The sequence below is a fragment of the Rissa tridactyla genome, chromosome 1 (assembly GCF_028500815.1).
Source record: "Rissa tridactyla isolate bRisTri1 chromosome 1, bRisTri1.patW.cur.20221130, whole genome shotgun sequence".
Lineage (NCBI taxonomy): Eukaryota > Metazoa > Chordata > Aves > Charadriiformes > Laridae > Rissa > Rissa tridactyla.
The window spans coordinates 97,381,560-97,404,943 of NC_071466.1; the positions used below are offsets into that span (position 1 = coordinate 97,381,560).

At 42.7% G+C, this 23,384-nt stretch overlaps 1 protein-coding gene across 2 annotated transcripts in view; it reads right to left on the minus strand.

Moving 5' to 3' along the window:
- Positions 1 to 23,384, minus strand: part of LOC128909277 (amine oxidase [flavin-containing] B-like) — a 58,754-nt gene that overhangs the window by 26,973 nt on the left and 8,397 nt on the right. For both annotated transcript variants that reach the window (XM_054200718.1, XM_054200710.1), the window contains exons 2-3: positions 11,365 to 11,459; positions 10,274 to 10,411 (exon numbers count right to left, since the gene is read on the minus strand). In XM_054200718.1, coding sequence (XP_054056693.1) covers positions 10,274 to 10,411; positions 11,365 to 11,459 — 233 coding nt within the window. The remainder of the gene's footprint in view (positions 1 to 10,273; positions 10,412 to 11,364; positions 11,460 to 23,384) is intronic.

Consider the following 23,384-nt stretch of genomic DNA (forward strand, 5'->3'; position numbering starts at 1 on the left):
AAAGCCATCAAATGAACTCTGCCCACAGATAACATAACCAAGCATGCAGGGCACACACGCTCTCTCACAACTGAAACTGTCTTTAAAGTAGAAGATAATGTTAAGCTCACTAGTTTTGTTTCTGAGACACTCCAAGTTACTAAATTTCATACCAAAAAAAAAAAGAAACCTTACATAAAATTTTACAAATGTGTCAAACTCGGTATGCTCAGCCAGCTGTTCCTCTATGAAATACACAGTTCTCTCTTTTTCTGCAGACCTCAGTCAGCTCCTCAAGGGAAAAAAAAAAAAAAAAAAAAAAAAAAAAAAAATCGGTTCTTACAATCAGATGCAACTGAAGCCTTTCTCCCAGCAGCCTGAATTAAATAAGCTAGGTGGGAGCACAGCTCCTTTTCCTTATCTCCTAGGGAACAGACCCTGGGGTCTGTGAGCTAAGACCGAGGAAGTTTCTTTCCATTCGGATTTAATTAAGAAATGCATGCTTGATTTCCAGTTCATTTTTCTTACTACTTTCATCCTCATGCTACGATTAGGTCACAGCTGCCAGTCTTCCAGTCAATCTTCCTGATCAATAAACATCCCTTGCGAGACCTTGCTCTACAGTCCCCTCTGACAGAGATCACTTTGCAGATTTGCCGTACACACTCTTGCTTCTTTTAGGCTGCTGTAATACAAAAATATTATCTATTTTTTAATTTAAAAGGCCTAATTATGAACTTCCTGCTTGCAATTACTGCCCAGGTGGCTGGCGGCTGGCACCAAAAAAGGCCACTTCCTTTACAGGTCCAATGAGATTGAAACACGACCAGCCTTTCCTATACTCCTGCCAAATACTGATCTTCTTTCACAGCGTGGAGGATATCCCTTGTGGGAGTCCGGGAGATGGTTTCACCAACCTCAGCCTATTCAGTTCTCAGAGGCTGATGATTTTGAGGTTAACCTCGCTTTTGACGTTACCAGTGAGTGTGATTAATGACAGCATCTTGTGACAGGAAAGCCCGCATCCTCCTATCTAGTGAAGAGTTAAAATAACCTAGATCTGCATTCCAATAATGACATGTGAAACTACCAAGGCCGAGTAGTAATTTAAGCATCTTTGAATTTACTCGGCTTCCTTTTCAAGACACCAGATGCCCAGCTCCTTAAAGATGCAGATGTATTCTTCTCAGTTCCCTGAGTTCTTGCTTACAAATTGTCGGCAAAAAGGGGAAAAAAACCCAAAAGATGCTATGCCATTCTGTCACGCTTAAATTGATGGCAACTGAGAGTCTCACAGACTTTTCATTCTCTGACTGCACTCTAATTAAGATATACAAAGAAAAATGAAAGCACTTTTATCTAGTCATTCAAAAATCCATTTAAGCTGTTACGCTCTATACTACAGACTATGCCAGGAGATACTGCCCTTAGATTTGTAGAGAAGCAGGTCAAAAGCTTAAATAAATCATATTGCTTAGCTTCAGTGCATATGTCACTGATATCACAGAAGAAACACCACTAAACTCTATAATTTTAGATACAGCAGTCACTTACCCAGCTGCTAATTAAATCCCAATACAACAGGACCATTGCATTTTTTATTCATGAACAAGACCACAGCAAACTGCATTTTAATAAGCACAATAGTACTGAAAATGAATGACACCCAAGAGGGCTATAAAATTTTTTTTTCTGCAGATCTATTGTAGATCAGTATGTAACCCACTAGCATTAGTGCAGATTTGTGGTCCTAGTTAAAAATATTGCACATATAAGACTAAATATTCACCTTCTGTGATGAGCTGCAGACTGGGTTCACCTTATCATTCTCCCCAGAGATGTCGATTGTATATACAATATTTCAACGAGCCTGGCTCATTGAAAGAGCTTTAAACTAGAGTTGAAGGGGGAAAGGGATAAAACCAGGCTTGCTAGAGATAAGCCTAGGGTCAGCACACCAATGTTTGAGGAATGGTGTCCTAGAGAGGTCCTTCAGTCTGCCGTCTCAGTGGAGGTAGGGGATGGAGAGCCAGGCAACAGCAAAGACACAAGGGTTATTGATGTGTTAGAAACCACAGAAGTGTCTGAGAATGGGTCACGTAGGAATTAGGGCTTCTCCCCCCAGAAAGGTGGCAGGATCAATAACCCAGCTGAAGTCCATCTATGCCAATGCACGCAGCATGGGCAACAGGAGGAGCTGAAAGCCATTGGGCAGCAGGAAAACTATGACATAGTTGCCATCACGGAAACATGACGGGATGACTCACACAACTGGAGTGCTGCAATGGCAGGCTGTAAACTCTTCAGAAGGAATAGGCAAGGAGGGAGAGGCAGTGGGGTAGCCCTGTATGTTAGAGAGTGTTTTGACTGCCCAGAGCTTGATGATGGTGACAACAGAGTTCAGTGTTTATGGGTAAGAATCAGGGAGAAGGCCACCAAGGCAGATATCATAGCAGGGAGTCTGTTATAGACCACCCAGCCAGGATGAAGAGGCAGATGAAACACTCTATCAGCAGTTGGGAGAAGACTCACAATCGCTAGACCTTGTTTACATGGGAGACTTTAACTTACCAGACACCTGCTAGAAATACAATACAGTGTAGAGAAAACATTCTATGAGGTTCCTGGAGTGTGTCGAGGATAGCTTCCTGACACAGCTGGTGAGGGAGCCGACTAGGGAAGGTGCCCTGCTAGACCTGTTGTTTGTGAACAGAGAAGGACTGGTAGGTGATGCAATGGTTGGAGGCTGTCTTGGGCATAACGATCACAAAATAATCGAGTTTTTGATCGTCGGAGAAATAATGAGGTGGGTTAGCAAAACTACTACCTTGGTTTTTCAGAGGGCAGACTTTGGCCTGTTTAGGAGCCTGGCTGACAGATCCCTTGGGAGGCATTCCTGAAGGGCAAAAGAGTCCAGGAAGACTGGACATTCTTCAAGAAGGATATCTTAAAGGTGCAGGAGCAGGCCATTCCCATGCATTGAAAAACAAGCTGGCAGGGAAGAAGACACCTGGCTAAACAGAGAACTTTGGCTGGAACTCAGGGGGAAAAAAAAGAGACTTTATGACCTTTGAAAGAAGCGGCAGGCAACTCAGGAGGACTACAAGGATGTTGTGAGGTTATGCAGGGAGAAAATTAGAAAGGCCAAAGCCCAACTAGAATTTAATCTGGCTACTGCTGTAAAAGACAATAAAAAATGTTTCTATAAATACAGTAGCAAGAAAAGGAGGGCTAAAGAGAATATTCATCCTTTATTGGATGTGGGGGGAAACATACTGACAAAGGATGAGGAAAACACAGAAGTTCTTTGCCTCAGTCTTTAACAGTAAGACCAGTTGTTCTCGAGGTACCCAGCACCCTGAGCTGGAAGATAGGGATGGGGAGCAAAGTGAAGCCCCCATAATCTAAGGGGAAATGGTTAGCGACCTGCTACACCACTTAGACACTCACAAGTCTATGGGGCCAGATGGGATCCACCAAAGGGTACTGAGGGAGCTGGCGGAAGTGCTCGCAAAGCCACTTTCCATCATTTATCAGCAGTCCTGGCTAACTGAGGTGGTCCCAGTTGACTGGAGGTTAGCGAATGTGATGCCCATCTATAAGAAGGGCCAGAAGGAGGATCTGGGGAACCACAGGCCTGTCAGTCTCACGTCAGTGCTGGGGAATGTGATGAAGCAGAACATCTTGAGTGTCATCAAGTGGCACGTACAGAACAACCAAGTGATTAGTCCCAGTCAATATAGGTTTATGAAAGACAGGTCCTGCTTGACAAATCTGATCTTCTATGAGAAGGTGATCCGCTTAGCAGACGAGGGAAAGGCTGTGATGTCATCTACCTAGATTTAGTAAAGCTTTTGACACCATTTCCCACATCATTCTCCTGGAGAAACTGGCTGCTCACGGCTTGGATGGACACACACTTCACCGGGTAAAAAACTTTCTGGATGGCCAAGCCCAAAGAGTGGTGCTGAATGGAGTTAAATCCAGTTGGCGGCTTGTCACAGTGGTGTTCCCCAGGGCTCAGTATAGGGACCAGTTCTCTTTAATATCTTTATCAATGATATGGACAAGGGGATTGAGCGCACCCTCAGTAAGTTTGCAGATAGCACCAAGCTGGGCATCTGCCTGAAGGTAGGAAGGCTCTGCAGAGGGATCTGGACAGGCTGGATCGATGGGCCGAGGCCAATTTGGTGAAGTTCAACAAGGCCAAGTGGTGGGTCCTGCACTTGGGTCACAACAACCCCACGCAACACTACAGGCTTGGGTAAGAGTGGCTGGAAAGCTACCTGGTGGAAAAGGACCTGGGGGTGTCGGTCGACAGCTGGCTAAATACGAGCCAGCAGTGTGCTCACGTGGCCAAGAAGGCCAATAGCGTCCTGGCTTGTATCAGAAATAGCGTGGCCAGCAGGACTAGGGAAGTGATCATCCCCCTGTACTCAGCACTGGTGAGACCACATCTCAAATACTGTGTTCAGTTTTGGGCCCCTCACTACAAGAAAGACATTGAGGTGCTGGAGCAAGTCCAAAGAAGAACAACAAAGCTGGTGAAGGGTTTAGCGCACAAATGTTATGAGGAGCGGCTGAGGGAACTGGGGTTGTTTAGCCTGGAGAAAAGAAGGCTGAGGGGAGACCCGATCGCTCTCCACAACTACCTGAAAGGAGGTTGTAGTGAGGTGGGTGACAGTCTCTTCTCCCAAGTAGCAAGTGATAAGACGAGAGGAAAAGGCCTCAAATTGTGCCAGGTGAGGTTTAGATTGGGTATTAGGAAAAAAAAAGAAAAAATTCTCCACCAAAAGGGTTGTTAAGCACTGGAACAGGCTGCCCAGGGAAGTGGTTGACAGACCATCCCTGGAGGTATTTAAAAGCCGTGTAGATGTGGGGTTCAGGGACGTGGTTTAGTGGTGGACTTGGCAGTGCTAGGATAAAAGTTGGACTCAATGATCTTAAAGGTCCTTTCCAACCTCAATCATTCTATGATTCTATTTGTATCAAAGTTGTGCTAAACTTGAAGAGGGCATGATATGCATTTGGACACCTCTAGCCAGTGCTGCTGGCAGATGAATGGGTATGAGGAAACTCCATTCTTTTACAGGGAACTTAATTGAGGTAATGAGTTAATCTGCAACTCACTGTCACGAACCTGTCCAGTGAGTAGGGAGGGGATGCTTCGTGTTTCACCCAGCATTTTAACCTGAAAGACCCCCTTGGATGTGCACAATGCCAAGTCTGCCTTTTGGCACTAAGGAAACAACAAGCAGAACTTAATTAACACCACAGGAGGAAACTGGCTGTCAAAACTACTAAGCCAGCTGTTAACACTATCTACAGTCTGTTGTCTCTGTCACAGACAACACAGAGATTAAAAGGAATAAATGTTACCAACCCTTTCTAGCGAAAATGCTGTAATTTGGTGAAATTCCAGGAAGGATCATGGCATTATCCCATAGAAAGTTCTGGTGGAAAAAATAGCTGGAAAAAAAATGTCAGTGAGCATCAGTGGCAGTATCTACCACAGGCTAACAACTAGATTTTGAAAATCAAGCTTTGATGGTCTAATGTAGCCAATAAGAGGAATCTTGTTGCTAGTCTATGTTGCCAGGTTTTCATGCAAGCTCTCCATCAGCGAAAATGAGAGGATGTTCAGCTGGCACCACAGCAGGACAAAGAGTAGATCATCCTTTCTGTATATAGAATCATAGAATCTTCATGGTTGGAAAGGACCTTTGAGATCATCGAGTCCAAGCATACACACAGAAAAAACCACCCCTACAATCTCTGCCACTAGAGCATGCCCTGAAGTGCCAAATCTACACATTTCTTAAATACCTCTAGGGATGGTGACTCAACCACCTCCCTGGGCAGGCTGTTGCAGCTCCTGACCACTCTTTCAGTAAAGTAATTCTTCCTCATATCTAACCTAAACCTCCCCTGCCGCAACTTCAGACCATTTCGTCTGGTCCTGTCATTATTCACCTGGGAGAAGAGGCCAACACCCACCTCTCTCCAACCTCCTTTCAGGTAGTTGTAGAGGGCAATGAGGTCTCCCCTCAGCCTCCTCTTCTCCACACTAAACATGCCCAGCTCCCTCAGCCTCTCCTCATGTGACCTGGTCTCCAGATCCCTCACCAGCCTGGTAGCTCTCCTCTGGACACGCTCCAGCACTTCAATGTCCCTCTTGTACAGAGGGGCCCAGAACTGAACACAGTACTCGAGGTGAGGCCTCACCAGTGCTGAGTACAGAGGCACGGTCACTTCCCTGCTCCTGCTGGCCACGCTATTCCTGATACAAGCCAGAATGCTGTTGGCCTTCTTGGCTACCTAGGCACACTGCTGGAGGAATCATGCAAGATGAATATGAAGGAATCAAGATCTAGAATGATTAATTTGGCAAACCAGTCGTACAAAGAAGTGTTTCTTTAGACAGATTTACAGTAGCAGAGTAAACCAGTTCCACAGCTATCTTACTTAGCCAAGGAACCTGTGTTACATTTGATAACAATGGTAAATCTGTGTTTTAAAATGCAGGGAGTTTGCATGGCTATTGGGAATGCACAAAAGTGAAGTGCAATTTGAATTAACAAAAAAATATGTTGAAAATTAAACCCTCACAATAATTGACATGTTTTCATATTTCAATACTTCTTTACAGGGACTGTTACATGGCAAAGGTAAAAATTGCCTGGACTATATGTAGTTTGGTTTGTTTTTGTAAGACTGACACCAGTCAAAAGCTGCAAATCTCCCTATCTAAGTTAGGCCCCTGAATCCTCCCTTGGGCAGCTAAGGAAAAGTTATCTTGTTTTAAGAAGTTTTACATCTGCCTACCAGTCCAATGGGAGGACTGTTAGGAGATGACGACTTCTCAGATAGTTCTGCTAAGCTTTTTAAATCTGGATTTATGAACCTAACTTCAGCTAGGCTATTGAAAAGCAGTGGTGTTCAGGCAGCAATTTGCCTACCGAATACTACTTGCAGAGCTATACTAATTTTCTCACTAAGGCTGATGAACCAGTATTTACACAAATGAAAAGAACATACTAATCTCTTTTCAAAGACCGTGAAAAAGGCTGCTTAACAGGCAGAGGGAATGAAAAAAAAATGTAGGGCAAGAAATATCATTTTTACTTTCGCTGAAGATATCACACACAATATAAGAAAGACCAAAAAATAATCTCACAACAGAACCTGACATTAAAAAAGATTAAAGGGGAAAAAAACCATACAACTCAATCAAGTCGGTAAAGCCTAATTAGCGGAGACCCACCCAGAGATCAACAAAATGCATTCTTTTCATTTTGTAGTACAAAGAAGCTGCATATATTACTTATATTAAAAAGCCCCTAAAATGAATTTAATTAACTATGAAAGGCTTGATTTTGCCTTTGGGTATATGTAAAAAAAGCATCTGATTTTACAAGATGCACTGTGATACCTGATTGCGTAGCGAGAGAAGAATTAAAACCTTTAGGTTTCATTGCCTCTCTGGGTTCAGAGAATTTTGTGGTCCAGAATTTAACTGTTTTTGGCCACAGTCACCAAGCTTGGGTGAGCATGTGAATCCAAACTCACACAGCGGCAACAGACCTTTGTATATTTCGGAATCTGGTTTGCAAGCTATGACTTGAGAGTCCTGCTTAGATTTCAGGGAGCACACGAGAGCATTGACCATTTGCAGGGAAAGCATGGGCAAGCCACATGGCTGAAAGTGTGACACCTGTAAGGAATATATTACAGATACACGAAATGCATAAGGCTGAAGATTATTACACCGATTTGGCCACGCAACAATGCATATGTCTACTATATAGCGCTCACGTTCCAATTATTTAACTCAGAGTAATTCTTGAACTATGTTAATACTTTTCCACAGTTGTGTAAACACAGAAGCAAAAGGGAAATAAAATATTTTAAATGAACAAAATTAGGAGATTCAAAGCGGGTGCTACTGACTGTGGAATATCTCCTTCTCTTTACTTCCTGCTTGGCTAACAGGGAGTCCTGGCACACACTTCTCTCCCTCCTCTCTTCAGGAGCTCCTCTACAGGCAGCCACATTGTGAGCCTGAGCCTACAAACTCTGTCTGAATCCAACCTGCAGGCTCTTAGCATGCCTTGGGAGCCCCTCAGACAGCAGGTGGGATCTTTCTCCCTGGAGACTTTCAACACTTGACTGGGAATGGCCCCAAGCAACCTGACCTAATTATGAGGCAGGCGCTGCTCCAAGCCCAGGGTGGAGTAGGAATCTCCAAGGTTCCCTTCCAGGGCAGCTTTTTCCATGGCTCTGTGTAAGGCATAGTGCCAATCTCACATTTGCCAGCCAGCGTTCAGACCGAGCCACTTGCCTGCATCAAATTGCCATGGACGTTCCATCGTCCTGCCCTATGTAAGGGCGTAAACTGTCATCTATGAGCATCTCAGTAGGTCTTAGCACAGACACACGAGTGCTGGAGCAATGACAGGCCTTCAGCCTTCCTCACAGCTCCCCAGGATCTGTTTGCATGGATGCAGGCATTAGCCAAAGTAGCAAGGACCCCATATCTCCAGGCGTGGATGGCTTGAATGCTCCAGGAGCAGAGTGGCTTCCCCCACCTCTGGATTTCTGGATACAAGCCATACTACTGTATACATTCCCTGGACTTGTGTCCTAATGCTTTAGTGTCCCAATTCAAGGCCATTTCTACGCCCAACATCCAGACAAAGCCAAGGCATGCACCTCTTTGCCAGCCTGGAATACATCCCTGAATGCCAGCAAGTTCTATCAGTGCTGAGTAAAGAGAAAAGCTGAGAGCCTTGACTCACACCAGCACTCACCACCCTGAGCTAAAAGGCATTTACAGATGATGGTAAAAGGCTACGCACAACCTCTGGTAACTCATGCAATAACACACTTGTCTTCAAGGGAAAGACAGACTGTCCTTGGCAAGAGCCCAAACATCTACTTTTGTGTGATTCTGTCTTCCTCACTCTAAAAGCCTGTTGGAAAACAAAAGGCTATTTCAATCAGCTTAGTAATACCAATATTCCTCCACAAGCTGGTTCCTAGAGATCCTAAAAGAAAATAGGGTGTGGCTTACCAAAGAAGCAGCCATGCTTGACTGGCTGCTGACAATAAATCAGGCCCACGTGTCATCTTCAGCTTTGGCTTCAGTGACTTCTGGCAGCATTTTGGAATGCCTCCGTGCTAGGACAGCAAAGCTGTCCTAAGAGCTGGTCATCCTGAGTGGCCACGTCAATTTTCTTCTACCATTAAGGTTTCCCCTCATGGGATGATCTCCTATTACTATTGAGGAGACTCTGAAGGCTAAATAGTGTGAACAAGCAGAAAATTTGGCTTTGAAGATGATTCCAGAGGCAGATGAGACATAACAGTGTGGAAGTACCCATGAGTTATACCACAGCAGAAGTAATTGTTGACAGTCACCATAGCAAATCACTTTAAGAACACGCTCCTTTTTTATAACAATTGAGTGGGGAAAACATTGGAAAACATATGGCAGAACACCTTTTTTCTATTGCTGTTTTTAAATCTGTCAATGTTTTCTTTAACCTTTGATCAAACATCAACAACTATCTGACAAATATTTTGCCAGTCATTGCACAATGGCTTTTCATAAGCACATAATGAAACTCAATGTTAATTTCCTCAGGACTAACATAGAAAGTTTCCCTTCTGTGGGAGTGCAACACTGCTCTATATCAGGAAAGGAGAAAGGATGCTCTTTTGGAGAAAGTATAGTATGAATACGTGGGCTTTTTAACAGCTTTGCCATAGCTGTCTTGTTTAAGATCATGAACAGATCATTTAGATCTGCCTCCACAACAACGTTTGACTCCCAGAGCCTTTTCCAATTACTATTACAATGCCTTTTACTACTCCACATGTTAGTTTCCCCATCAGCAAAACCAGACTTAACCTCTCACATTTCTTTCAGTCAGGATAATAATTGTCACTGGTTTAGGAGAACCTTGAGAAACTTTCAGCCTGATTGAAGATACTTCTAGGGCTTCTCAACGGAACTTTCAGACACCTTGGGCAGCGTATATAAGAGCTGACCTGAAGTCAGACCCGAACCAAGGCAACAGCTAACAGGATGCGTCTACAGGGTGCACATGTAGATGTGCATGCATATAGCAATTTGTATGAGTTTCTCATTATCAAAATACTTATTTTTCTCCAAGAAACTCAGATGATGCATGCTTAAACAGGTATACTCCACTGTAGCACGGATGGAAAACAGTAAGGAAGGAGATCACTACAACTTGCGTGTCTACAGCAGCATGTGAGAGCATCTTACCTTGACATGGTGTATCAGGTGCTCAACTTCATTCACTTTATACGTCTCTATTCCTAATTCTTTAGATAACCGCAGGACACGATTTTGTGTTGGCCCCACGTAAGCTCCTCCAAGGTCCACATATTTAACTTGTTTATTCTAGTTTATCACACACAACACACAAAAGGGGGGAAAAAAAAAAGCATTTAAAAAAGATAAGCCCTTTGTAAATAGCATACAAGTTAAAAGAGCAATACAGAGGAATTCTTTAAATGAAATGCTCCCAGCGCATTTTGGCTAAGATTCCTCTCCCCATGGAAAACTTTCATTCTTTGGTAGAGTTCTGGTTTGGTGATTACAGAGGAACTCAGATAAGGAGTTCATAATCAGCTGATCTGGCCCGTTGCTACATTACAGCCTTAGCAAACATGAGAGGAAAGAGCCTGACAGGCAGAGAGAAGACGACAGAGTCAGAGACATCTGTGCAGTTCTTGCTCAGTCAGGCATCTCGCCAAGGACTAGATCAAAACAGACTGTACTAGGAAGTAGCACAGGCAAAATTTTCTAATGAGTAGTGTGGGATGGGGTCTCCCAGGTCAAGATAGGGCAGAAGGTAAAGGAGTGAAGGGAGACATACTGTTCTAGTCATGTTCTAATTCTAGACATGCTCTAGTTCCCAGCCACACCTGCCATTCCTCTAGCCTATGTGACTCCTCATGGGGCTTGTTATGGTTGTTTTTTCACAGAGCCTTCTCCAGGGTCTCTCCCTGCAAAATGATTTTGAAACTTAGCTAATCATGTTTTCCTTCCCAGAGGAATGGACTGATGACTCAAGAGTCTGCAGATCACACGGAAATATTCTGTCCCCACCATCGTGCCAGTCTTTCCCTACTCTTGCTGGTATGATATCAGGAAATTCCCCACCTGCTAGTGCTCTAGAAATTTTCCCTTAAGTAGGTCCTCTAGCAGGAAAGATAAATAAATACAGTTATGTACAGTATTCATATAATATGCATATACAAACCACCTGCACATGTATAATTATATGGATGTGTAGTATATACTGCATGTATGTATGTATATGTAGTATAAACTGGTTTGCAGATAATTACCCTTACGGTGAAAGTTCTTCCACCAACTCTGTCATTGGCTTCCAGCAACACCACATTCAAGCCTGACTCAGTCAGCAGTTTGGCTGCCGAGAGACCTAAAAGATAAAAAGAACAATTAAAAAATATTTCTGTATATGCACCCCATGGTTTTTGTGAATTGACATGTAAACACTTACATCGCTATCCATCCAAATCCTGAATTTTTCATTCAAACACTTCGCCAGGGACACAAAATCGTGTCCTGCGGTTATCTAAAGAATTAGGAATAGAGACGTATAAAGTGAATGAAGTTGAGCACCTGATACACCACGTCAAGGTAAGATGCTCTTCGTTGGGCTGGCGGGATGCCGCACGGGCGGGGGGGCATTGGAAGCCACACCCTTTAGATAATTTTAAATATTTGCATGCTCTAGTAACAGAGATTGTAGGGGTTTTTTTTGTGTGTGTATGGTTGGACTCGATGATCTCAAAGGTCCTTTCCAACCATGAAGATTCTATGATTCTATGAAAAAAAAAAAACCCAAACCAATAACCGTGAAATGGAACTGAAGCTACATATTAAAACTGTGGTCAAATTTTCATGTGCTGAGCACCTTTTGCATCACATGCTCAGCTCTTCTGCTGCATAAACCAGCACTTGTTACGACAGTGATCCAGCCATGCAGAGACACCCACAGGGGAGGACAGCTTTCTGTTTTCTAACATCAGCATGTCATCTTTTATAATCCCAACAAAAAAAGGAAGTGAAGTTTTATTAGGACTGTCCTAAATTTCAAAAGTTTTCCGGAAGCTTATTTGTGTAAGTGTCTGCTTTCCAGCTCTGAAAATTTTAAGTACATTACAAAGTTCCCGCCATCAGGTCACAGGTTTCTTCTCCTGAAGAACACATGGTCTGAATCAGAAGAGACAGAATGTGCACTTTTGTGTGGCAACAAGAAGAAAAAATATGGGTAAGAGTACACAAAAAAATTGCTTCATTCCTTATCCATTTTCTTCATACATTTTTACTTCCATCTTGCAATTCTTGAAGCTGAGACACCAAGAGAGGGAACAATGGGAATCACAGAATGGTAGGGATTGGAAGGGACCTTTGGAGATCATCTAGTCCAATCCCCCTGCCAAAGCAGGGTCACTTAGAGCAGGTTGGACAGGAATACAAGAGAGAACATCTCATTTTAGCTCTGATGCCATAAATCCTCATAATTACAGAGGAAAATATTAGCATCGGGCCCTGCAGCATGTCAAGCCATGATGGGAACTAGAAAGGGTGCACAACATGGAGCAGATACAGCCTGCAACCTCTCAACTGCTTAAGATCATCTCTGCCTTTTACTTCAGCACACAAACTGAGATTTGTATAAACTGATGTTCTTACTTTGGCCGCATGTGAGCAAGCTTCTAGTGGGATGACAAGAGTTATATTCTAGAGGGTTCGCCATCCTCTTGAATTGATAGCATGTGTTGAATAAAGTTCAGCACAGGCCAGGCTACAAGCCACACTCATACACTGCAATTTAGCTAACCTTTCTGGCTCTCTGTCTTGTCACCATCAGAAGGCAATCACTTTCCTCTCTGTGTCCTAGCACATGTAGTTTTTGAGGAGGAGTCATCCAGGCAGATTGTTCTAGGCATAAGACAGCCATGAAAGAAATGGCAAAAGAGCTGGCAGAAAGAACAGATGGCCAAAGCTAGCAAGGAAGGACTGAATGAAATTATAATTAAGAAAATATAGCAGCCCTGGATAGAGAAAGAATATTACTAAGAGCTACTAAAGGTGTGACAGAACATCCTCGTTGTCAAGTAGTGGCTTACAAGTAGGAGAACCATGTCCTGTTCCCAGCACTGCAGTGAACCTGCTGCACTGTGCTGGTTAAATCACTGAAGCCCTTTGTTTCCCCATCTGTAAGAAAAAAAAAAAAAAAAAAGACAATGGTACAGACCTATCTATCTAAAGGATTTGACATTTTCTGAAGAGAAGCAGCAGATGTTTCCATTAAAAGATCATACTGTCCTGCTTTTATTTCTAGCTTCATGGGCTTATTTATCTTGTGTTTTCACATAAGTGTTTGTGAGAAAACCAGTAATGACGCTGGTAAAGGTCTTTCCATACTTCCTTATTGAGGAAATTATATTGCAAAAACATCTGGCTGGATCAGTGGCCTTGACTACACTCACAAATATTTAACGATACCAAGGAAGAACAAAATACAGAAAACAGTCATGGTATGGAAACACAGACCACCCCTTCAAATAATTTGCAAAAAGAGATTGGCTCCTGAAGGAAAAATAGGCAACAAAACTCCTAAATAAATATAGCTTACCAGTTAAAGAAAAAAAAAAATTGCTCTTCAAAAAAGACAAATGTTTCATCAGTTGGGAGAGGATCAATAGTAGTTATTAATAATTTGTAGAAATAATACATAATCTGAAGGCTGTTGTCACTGCAGGTTTCTGTTGGCTTATCATGGTAACAGGCGTTGACTAATCAATTAATAATATTCAGTAACCAACACTGATTAAGGAATATGAGATTTGACTTTCTGTATTAATATCTAATGCATAAACATTTCAGTACAGCCGGGAACAAAGGCAGTTTATTTCCAAGAGATGAATAGACAGACAAGCTTATGAAAGGATAGCTCTCTAGATTCAGATGAAATGCATCCGATTTGCAGTGGTCAGCCCAGATGCCACCAGAAGGTCCTTACGCACCTTTCATCCAGCCTATTGCACCTACCTACTATTTACTCCCTACTGTTTATTTCGGGGCAAATGCCACCTTCTTTTTCTCCATACATCCACAGATGTATCTGTTAGAAATGGATGGCAATTTACTCTTTCCTGATGCAAATACAAAAAAAAAAATAAACCCGTGTGGAAGAGAGGATTGGGCTCATTAGTATCTCACTGCCCCATGACCATCCTCCAGCAGATCAGATCTCTGTACAGGGAGGGATGTGTCCTTGGAGCTTGACTCCATAATGGAAGTTGCAGTCTACAGGGTTCCCAAACTAAGCACTTTTCTCTGACCTATGTGACAGCTCTATTCTGGCCCAAAGTTTGCCAGAGAAATTATGCAGATAATTGCTGACAAAGGCAGGGAACAAAACCAACCTCTAGCTCTTCCTCTTCCTCATCACAAATGTGTAACTGGGGAAAGAGTTGGAAGATGTGAAGGCAGAGGCCCAGAGCAAAGGACCATATTAGGTCTCAGAGCAAGCACAGCACAGGATAAGGCAAGACTGCTGTCGCAGATACCACATTACAGTGCAATATTGACAGCTGGGAATGCTGCTATTTTTGGTATCTCACACATTTGGAATCACAGTACTGCCACACCACCCTGTACCTGTTCCCTGGAGCTGGACACAAGACCCCAAAAGGGCTCTTGGGCTGCTACTACAATAACAGCGAGAGGACTGGATGCTGCAGAGGGAGAGCTCCGAGCCAAAGTGATACAAGGACAGATAAGGCACCAGGAACAGCAACAAAAACATATTAAAATGGAAATGAATACTAGCACAGGAATATTGGGGCACGAGGTTGAGGTTTGCTTTTCAGAAACTAAAAATTGCTGCAGGAAACTCCTACAAACCACAATCTTTTCTCTGGGCAAGAGTCAGAGTGGCCTCTCTTGTGCTTAATATTCCAATTGCCACAAAAAGCATGCACAGAGCCTGTGAAGCAAAGCCTGGAAAAATCCATCACACATGATGTAAGATCTCCTCTTGAAGTGTTTAACCCTTCACAAGTTTCACATTTCAGCACTGCCTCTGGCTTACCTCTCACTCTTGCACATCACTAACCAAAGGCAGATCTTTAATGTTTCCCCCAGTCCTCGCAAGTGAAACAGCCATATCCAAATGTAAAGTTCATCCAAAAACCTGACTGATGTTGCTATTATTCCTATTTCATGCGCAATGTTTCATCACCCAGTGGCACCTTTCCCTCCTCCCCAGGAGCATTTCAAAAGAATCAGACCTGAATTGCACTATAAGGGCTCAACCACTTTTGCCCCCACTTCGCAGAGGACAGTAATTGGGTTCAGGTTCCACTGCAAGTCAGCTTTCTTCAAAGGGCAACAAAGAGCCATATATACATGGCAGAAAAACATACAGTTAAGCAGCCTCACCTGCAGTTCTGCTCAGAGAACTGATAGGCAGATAATTAATGCAAACAACAAAGAAGCAAAGATGATAGGTCTTATTTGAAGCCCTAGACTGAAAAATACCACTGTGCTTAGAGGATGTTTAACCAGCCAAGCCTTCATCCGTTACCATAGCAACCTGGTACCCAACCGCAGCCACTCAGAGATACTGGTGAGAGATTGCCTCCCCCAGAATTTTATAATGCAAGTTCAAGCCACGAAAATCATTTCTCCATCACGCAGCACTCTGCATTCACACAGATCTTACTCAAATGTAATAACCACAATAATTATTTCATCTTCAGTTCACACTTATTTCTTTCCTGTTTGATATCTGTGTACCTGCTAAACATCTTAAATTGCACCACTTGATTACACAGCTTCAAGCTTCATTATAACCTCACTTCCTAATATTAACACCTTTCTTATATTAAGATAACATCTAATTCAGTTTTTGCTTGGGGTTTTTTGTTTGGTTGGGTTTTTTTGTTTGTTTTTTTTTTAAAGATAAAAATTTAAATTCCTGTGCTAGGGCAGAATCCAAACTCACATTTGGACTGACAAATGCTACAAGAGTCACGTTTTTCATCTGACTCCCACGTATTATGGACTAATATTTATATTTTATTTATATATTTATATTAAATAATATTTTACTTATATGGACTAAGTTTATTTCTGAAGGCATTCCTGCAGTTCCTGATGTACTTTCTCTCTATTATTCACCAATTTATCATATTGTCCCGTATTTATTATCTCCCTTCTAAGAAGGAAAAAAACCACCTCTTCTTTCATATATGTAATTATAAATATCATCTACAAATTCTAAATTTTAATTCATGTAGGGAGCAAGGAAAGAGCCCCTAAGCCACTGGCATTCGTTTAATAGCTTCCAAGATGGCTGTCAAAAAAACCTGTTTACTTTATAATCTTAAAAACGTGTCTCTCCAATTAAAATTGTAGGTTGAGCAGGAAGAAAGGCTGCCATCATACTTGGACTGCACTTACTTGCAGGTCTTTCTGCAGAACTTGCATGTCTCACACCTGGATTTCCTCAGATTCATGAAATTGGCTGATATTTCTCCCTCTCCTCCTCTTTATTTATTTTGACATCAACTATATGTTTACAAAGTACTGCCCAAGGGAGTTTTAACTTTTGTAACAGATGCTAGACACTGGGGCTCTGCATCCAAACACAGGCTCTATAAGTAGAATAGAAACATCCAACACTTCGAAGAGGCAAGGAGCTGATTTTTACCTTTGTTGTGCCTCCACAACTTGGACATACACGTCTGAAGGAGGCCTACAAGCAGCTCGGTTAACTGCTGACAGCGTCCGCCTTGACATCGTGTGTTCGAGCAGGGGCTAACAACCAGTTTTCACAGTGTATTTGGAGGTGCAGCAGCTGCACTGCAAGTCATCCACCGAGCAGCCAGCTGAAAGCTCAAGCACATCTGCATGAGAAGCTGCTGCTGTAACGTACCTTGTACATAAAGGCAAAACTGACGAATTTCTTGAGGACTTTTTCCCTGCCCTCAACCTGTTCTGCCACATCTAAATCACCGTCTGCAAAGACGTCAGATGCCAGCTGCTCCTTTAGCCAGAGCCAGTGGGCAGAGCAGCCAGCAGCACCGGAGCCTGACCACTTTGATGGGGTCCAGGGCATTACACAAACATAGCACGAGGCTCAACGTGAGGATCTGTCTCAAAACGCACCTTGGAAATGGCATAACGAGCACAGTCCTCTGCCCTGGGGATAATGGAGAAATTGTAGGATGTAAAAGTGTTTCACAAGACTGATAGCAAAAAAAGGAAACATACCATAACTGATTATGTATAAACAAATAAGGAGTTCATAGTCACTAAGGTAAATGAATTCAAATATTTCTTAAGTATTCAAAAATATTAGTCAGACCACCTTTGACCATGGACATTTAACATCTTGAAGCTCTTATTTTAGAAATCTCAAGACTTGTATTCTTCTTCTTGATTTTGAGTCTAAGTCTCATGTTGACCAGAGGGGCCAGGAATTTAATGTCTTTTCTTAATGGAAGTGAGGAGTCTCACAAAAATCACGAAGCCTTAAGAAGCTGAAGTGTTAAGTAAAATCAGCAAATCTGTCAAAACCTACAAAAAGTTACAGAAGCTGGTATTGCTGTGGGATCACATGGGAAACACAACTTCCCTCACTATTAGATGTCTTCACGCAGGAACCCTTACCTAACATCTCTGATGCTCAGAAAAACATACAAAACGCATACAGCAAATAAATGAGTTTGGCCGAAACTGCTGCACGGAACTCAGTAAAACAAAATCCATCTGTCTTAACACTGCAGAAGAACTTTTGAGCAGAACCCCTTTCTCCGTGGTCAACACAGTTGCAGTGTTTGACCTAGGGCAATGGGAAGAAATAAAGAGGACTATGCCCCAAGCAGTTGAGGTAAATTGTGGAGGAAGCAAAAAAACACTCCTTTGACCAGGAATCCCCGCTGGGTAAGTTCCTAGCATCGAAAAATTAGATCAGTTAATGGAAGAATCCTGTTTGCTGTTGCTTAGGCCTAATTACTCTAAAATTCAAACAAAACCCCTTCTTGTTTATACTCAGGGTTCTCTGACCTCCTTTTAAGAGATGACTCAAAAACACGCTGTTAGTTCAGTGCCGTTAGCGTAATACAGTTTGCACACCGCTGCCATACTGAAGGGATGGAGGGCAGAAGCAGAGAAAAGGCATGTTCTCATCCACAGCTAAGCAGCCATTTTCCACCAGTGGGTTTTCTCCTTTGAGTCTTCCACAGTTTCTTTATTGCATTACAGTGTTAGAAACTGCAATTTAATAGCATTGGTTTTGTTTGTGCTGACTGCTTTAATGAACACAATCCGATTACTGCTCTGCCACTGAAAGATTGAACCTGGCGCTGGTCATCTTTACCTCTGTCACTCATCATTAGCCAGCTAAAATGTTTTAATTGAAATAATGGCTTGAGACAATAATGCCTGTAAAGGCATTATAGATAAGGATTGTAAGCAAAATAAAAACCAAACCAACAACAGCAAAAAAAGCAAAGCCAATATTGGCCCAGGGTCTGGGTGAGTTTACGCGATACAGGCATTTTTTGTAACTTTTCTCACATTATGGAAAGGTCAAGGGATTTTGCTCTTGTGAAGAATACCATCCTTTTATGATTTTGAGCATGTCCCTTGAATTTATAATGGGAGCACTACAACAGAGACAGCTAAGAGCACACTGCCTGAAACTCAGTTCACATCAGACTGGCACATCGCTATCAAAAACGGTGAGCATGAACAATAGTCAGTTTTCCCACTTCATTGCTTTCTTAGTCCTCTGCAAGACAAGGTACACAGCACCCAGATTGCTCCAAGAGTTGTCTAGGTGACAATACTTCTGAAAAGCAAAGGGCTACAAGGACAACAAGATACTGCACCCTGACAATACCTTTTATTAACTTAGCCCCTCACCTACACCCATATGCTTTCAGGGTGAAGGTAACATTTTAAGTTCTCTAATTACAAAGGCACTTTAGATATCTGACTCAATCTCACGGAAGAAAGATACAAAAATTGTAGCTCAGAGCTGAAAAAACATGGTAGAGCTCGGTCTCTGTAAATTGTTCCTCTTGGTTATTCTCAATGCCTTACCTTCACATGCTGAACAGTACAGTGAAAGGTATCAAAGCAACTCTTTTTTGATGCAAGTATTTTCACCAGGGGGGGAGATAAACTTTCTTCCTAAGCTGTATCACTGTGCAGCAATGAATGCCATTAAAATGAATATCACAACACCAAAGAACTTAAAAAATAATAAAATTACAGTTTCAGAAACCCCAAAGAGCAAAAAAAGACATTACCAATCTGCGTATCTGCTTAAAATGTACATTTACTTAAAATATTTGTACAAAGGACATAACATTTCTGCCTAGGATACGGCACTCTGAACAAATAAAATTTATTTCTGTTAGCATTTCATTGTCTAGCCGAGGCAATGAGTTTTGTTCTGTCTGAGCGCTGGTTCTGTAACCTTGTCACTGAGGTCAGTATGAGCATCCCTATGAGTTAATGCGACTTTACGTGAGCATAAACTCTAGTCCCAGCTTTCTGTGATCTCTTCTCCCTGGAAGTGCTCCTAGATGATTAATCCAGTGCGCAGGGAACAGCATTTATTAAGCAGAGTTCTTAAAATCAACATTAAAAACATTCAGTCCACATTTCATAGAATGGTTCAGGTTAGAAGGGACCTTAAAGGTCACCTAGTTCCAACCCCCTTGCCATGGGCAGGGACACCTCCCACCAGACCAGGCTGCTCAAAGCTCCATCTAGCCTGGCCTTGAACACTTCCAGGGACGGGGCATCCACAACCTCCCTGGGCAACCTGTTCCAGTGTCTCACCATCCTCACAGTAAAGAATTCCTTCCTAATATCTAATCTAAATCTACCCTCTTTCAGTTTAAAGGTGTTACCCCTCGTCCTATCGCTACACTCCCTGATAAAGAGTCCCTCCCCATCTCTCCTGTAGGCCCCCTTTAAGTACTGGAAGGCTACTACTAGGTCTCCCTGGAGTCTTCTCTTCTCCAGGCTGAACAACCCCAACTCTCTCAGCCTGTCCTCATAGCAGAGGTGCTCCAGCCCTCTGATCATCTTCATGGCCCTCCGCTGGACCCGTTCCAACAGGTCCATGTCCTTCTTATGTTGGTGGCCCCAGACCCAGACACAATAGTCCAGGTGGGGTCTCACCAGAGCAAAGTAGAGGGGGACAATCACCTCCCTCGACCTGCCGGCCATACTTCTTTTGATGAAGCTCAGGATGCGGTTGGCTTTCTGGGCTGCAAGCACACATTCATTGCTGGCTCGTGTTGAGTTTCTCACTCACCAGCACCCCCAAGTCCTTCTCCTCAGTGCTGCTCTCAAGCCATTCTCCACCCAACCTGTATTTGTGCCTGGGATTGCCATTTGTCCCAGGCATCACACCCAGCTAAGTGATATAGAGCCTGGCTGGTTACCAGTGAGATGAGCAAAGTGGTGATACCTTAAGCTCAGGCCCTGCCGGCACAGCACAAAGAAAACTTGTTGCGTTTGGGTGGAAACCCAGTGCCTTCAGTCCTGTGGTGCCCAGGCTCAAGTGCTGAAGCCACAGCTGTTCTGCCCTTGTCCAGGGCTTCCCTTTAGTTTCCATTGAATTTTTACATTTGAAGCCTCCAGTGAAACTTTAGACTGATGAAACTGAGCACTCCAGCATTTCAAAGGATGAGTATTTCTAGTATCAATCATTTATTCAGTATTCTGTTCATTTCATTGTCACGTCTTACACATGGAGCAGTACACTCGTTCAATGCCCGCCTCACACTTCAAAAGGAAGAGTGAGAATTCTGTTTCTAAGCTCCAGTCAGGTTAAAAAAAAAAAACCAATCACATTCTGCATGCCCTTTGTTATGGCCCCAGGGTATACTGAAGAGTTAAAGTTAACGGCATTACTATTATTATCATCTTTACTGCAATATTATCTCACACCTTCAATCTCAGGGCCTCCTTTGGCTTAGGTCATCCCTTTCTGATAGTTTACAGTCTAGGCTGCCTCAAAACACAACAGACAGAGGGAATAAGTAGAGGAGATACAGAGAACTGAAAGACAAGGTAGCACTACAACAAACATACCGTAGCATTGGAACAAACAAAGCTTAGCACAATGAACCGGCTCAGGCGCTACACAGGTAGTTTTCTAAAAGCATACTTTTAGGCATTACTATTAGAGGGAGACATACAAGCAAACAAAATGACAGCCAGATTTACTCTGAAGAAGAGTTTTGCCTTCCGTACACAGCAACATGGGAAGAAAAGACTAAGCTACGTCTGGAAAATTTTGCAAAATTATGCCGCAGTTGCCCCTGAAGAGAAATGCTTATCCATTTTGCTAAATCTTGCATGTTCTCAAAGAAAGAATTCATTTTTTTTAATTCCCCGAGAAAAGTGCTTAAAATACATGATCAAATAGAAGATTTGAACTTAAAAAATAAACACACTGTCATTCTCATATCTTGACATTAAAGAGTAACATGTAATTTCCCAGATTTCTCAATATCATAGGCATCCATCTAGACTCACAGGCATCCACCTAGAAAAGTCACTTCTCATGGCAGTTAGCAAAGCCCCCAGCAGGGCCACCATGCCCTCATTCCACAGTGATCCCTTTTGTTTCATGTTTTCCCTGGTCTTCACACAACTATTTTCACCCAGTTGCCCCTAATAATTATGGATTTATATTGAGCATATCTCAATGTCATTTTTAAATATCCACCAAGTCATGCTCCAGTGACTCCCTGGAAATTCCTATCATCATTATAGCACACATATAATATGTTAATGTGTGCACACACATTAACACTCAGGCTAGATACTACTCACCTGTAAAGCTTACAAGGATTTGTGAACATTTTATCTATTTGAATAACTGAAAAATGCAGACGAACCCCACCACTTCCCAGCATCGTGTATAATCACTTTACATGCCAGCCACCTCTTTGCTGATATGCCAAAAAGACCACTCCATTTCTTAACGGCCAGCTCAGGATGAACCAGGCTGAGATACCAAAGGCTGAGAACATGGATGTTATCCAGAGAAACCCAAAAAGGAACCATCAAATAAGATTTTCAAGTGACTCTCTTCCCTCCATCTCTAAGGGCAGGCAGGAAAAAGTTTGAGCCAAACAGGTCAGAAAAACATCACTATTATGAAAGAAAAAAATGCTACCATTAGTTTTGTCCCATTCTGATAATAATGCATGCCAGGGGGGAAAAAGGTGAAAGAAGCATAGAGGAAAAGAAAAGCGTCTAAGGTGTAAAATAAAAGAATTTACACTCTTTCCTTTCCTCATTTGTGCTCACTATCTAGCATAACTCACTGATTCAGTCTCTGGCCAAGTTAGCCTCATAAAAAAATGACTCATATTGGAACAAAAGAGGTGTCTCGCTCCAATATTTAATGCATTCAAAGACAGATTTATCAACTCCAGCAAACAGGATGCGAGTTTATATGCAAGCTATCCAGGTAATCATGATGCATAGTATGAACTGGCTGTTTGAGCAGCTGTTGCCGTGTGTAGTCAACCAAAGAGACTGCATTCAATGTTTTACATATGAATTATACCATCTACATAAAGACCAGCCGGCTGGGGGGCAGGAGGCTACAAAGGCATCTTTCCTCCCCACCTCCCTCACTGCCAGCTGAGTTATATGGTAGAAACTGAAAAATAGTGAAGAAGTTGTATAGTACAAAGTAATATTTGTAAGATGAACAGGTTTCGAATCAATTAAAACTTCATGGAACTCTTTAACCACCTGAAACATGAAGTGCCAAACAGCAGTCACCACCGTAACCTAATCCTTGTAACTACAAGCTGACAGAGGCTCTAATGAACCACAGCCAGACTCTTCAGTGTTAAGCTAGTTTTAAAAACTACTAGCACATTTATGATGTATTTTGCCATATACACCAGTTATCAGAAGTAGCTCACCAGGTCGCAGACTTCCTAGACTGGACTACCTTTTCTTCCAGGGATGGTCTGCACTTCGTGTGCCCCCATCCTGTCCCCTGCCCTTCCTTCTTCTACACACACACACAGACCACCTACAAAAAAACCTGAATGCCCATCATTTCCTAAGCAGTTCCCTGCTCTCCATCCATAGCTGCTAATGCTCCTGATGCCATCAAAAGCCCACTCGTCCTAACACTAAGTCCAGGCAGCAGAGTCCTTGTAGGGCTGTGGGTGACATGGGTACATCAGCCCCACATATTTGCGAGGGTGGTGGCAACACCTGTCTGATAGTGGGGGCAGCACAAAGGAGGAGAGGGGACAGAATAAGA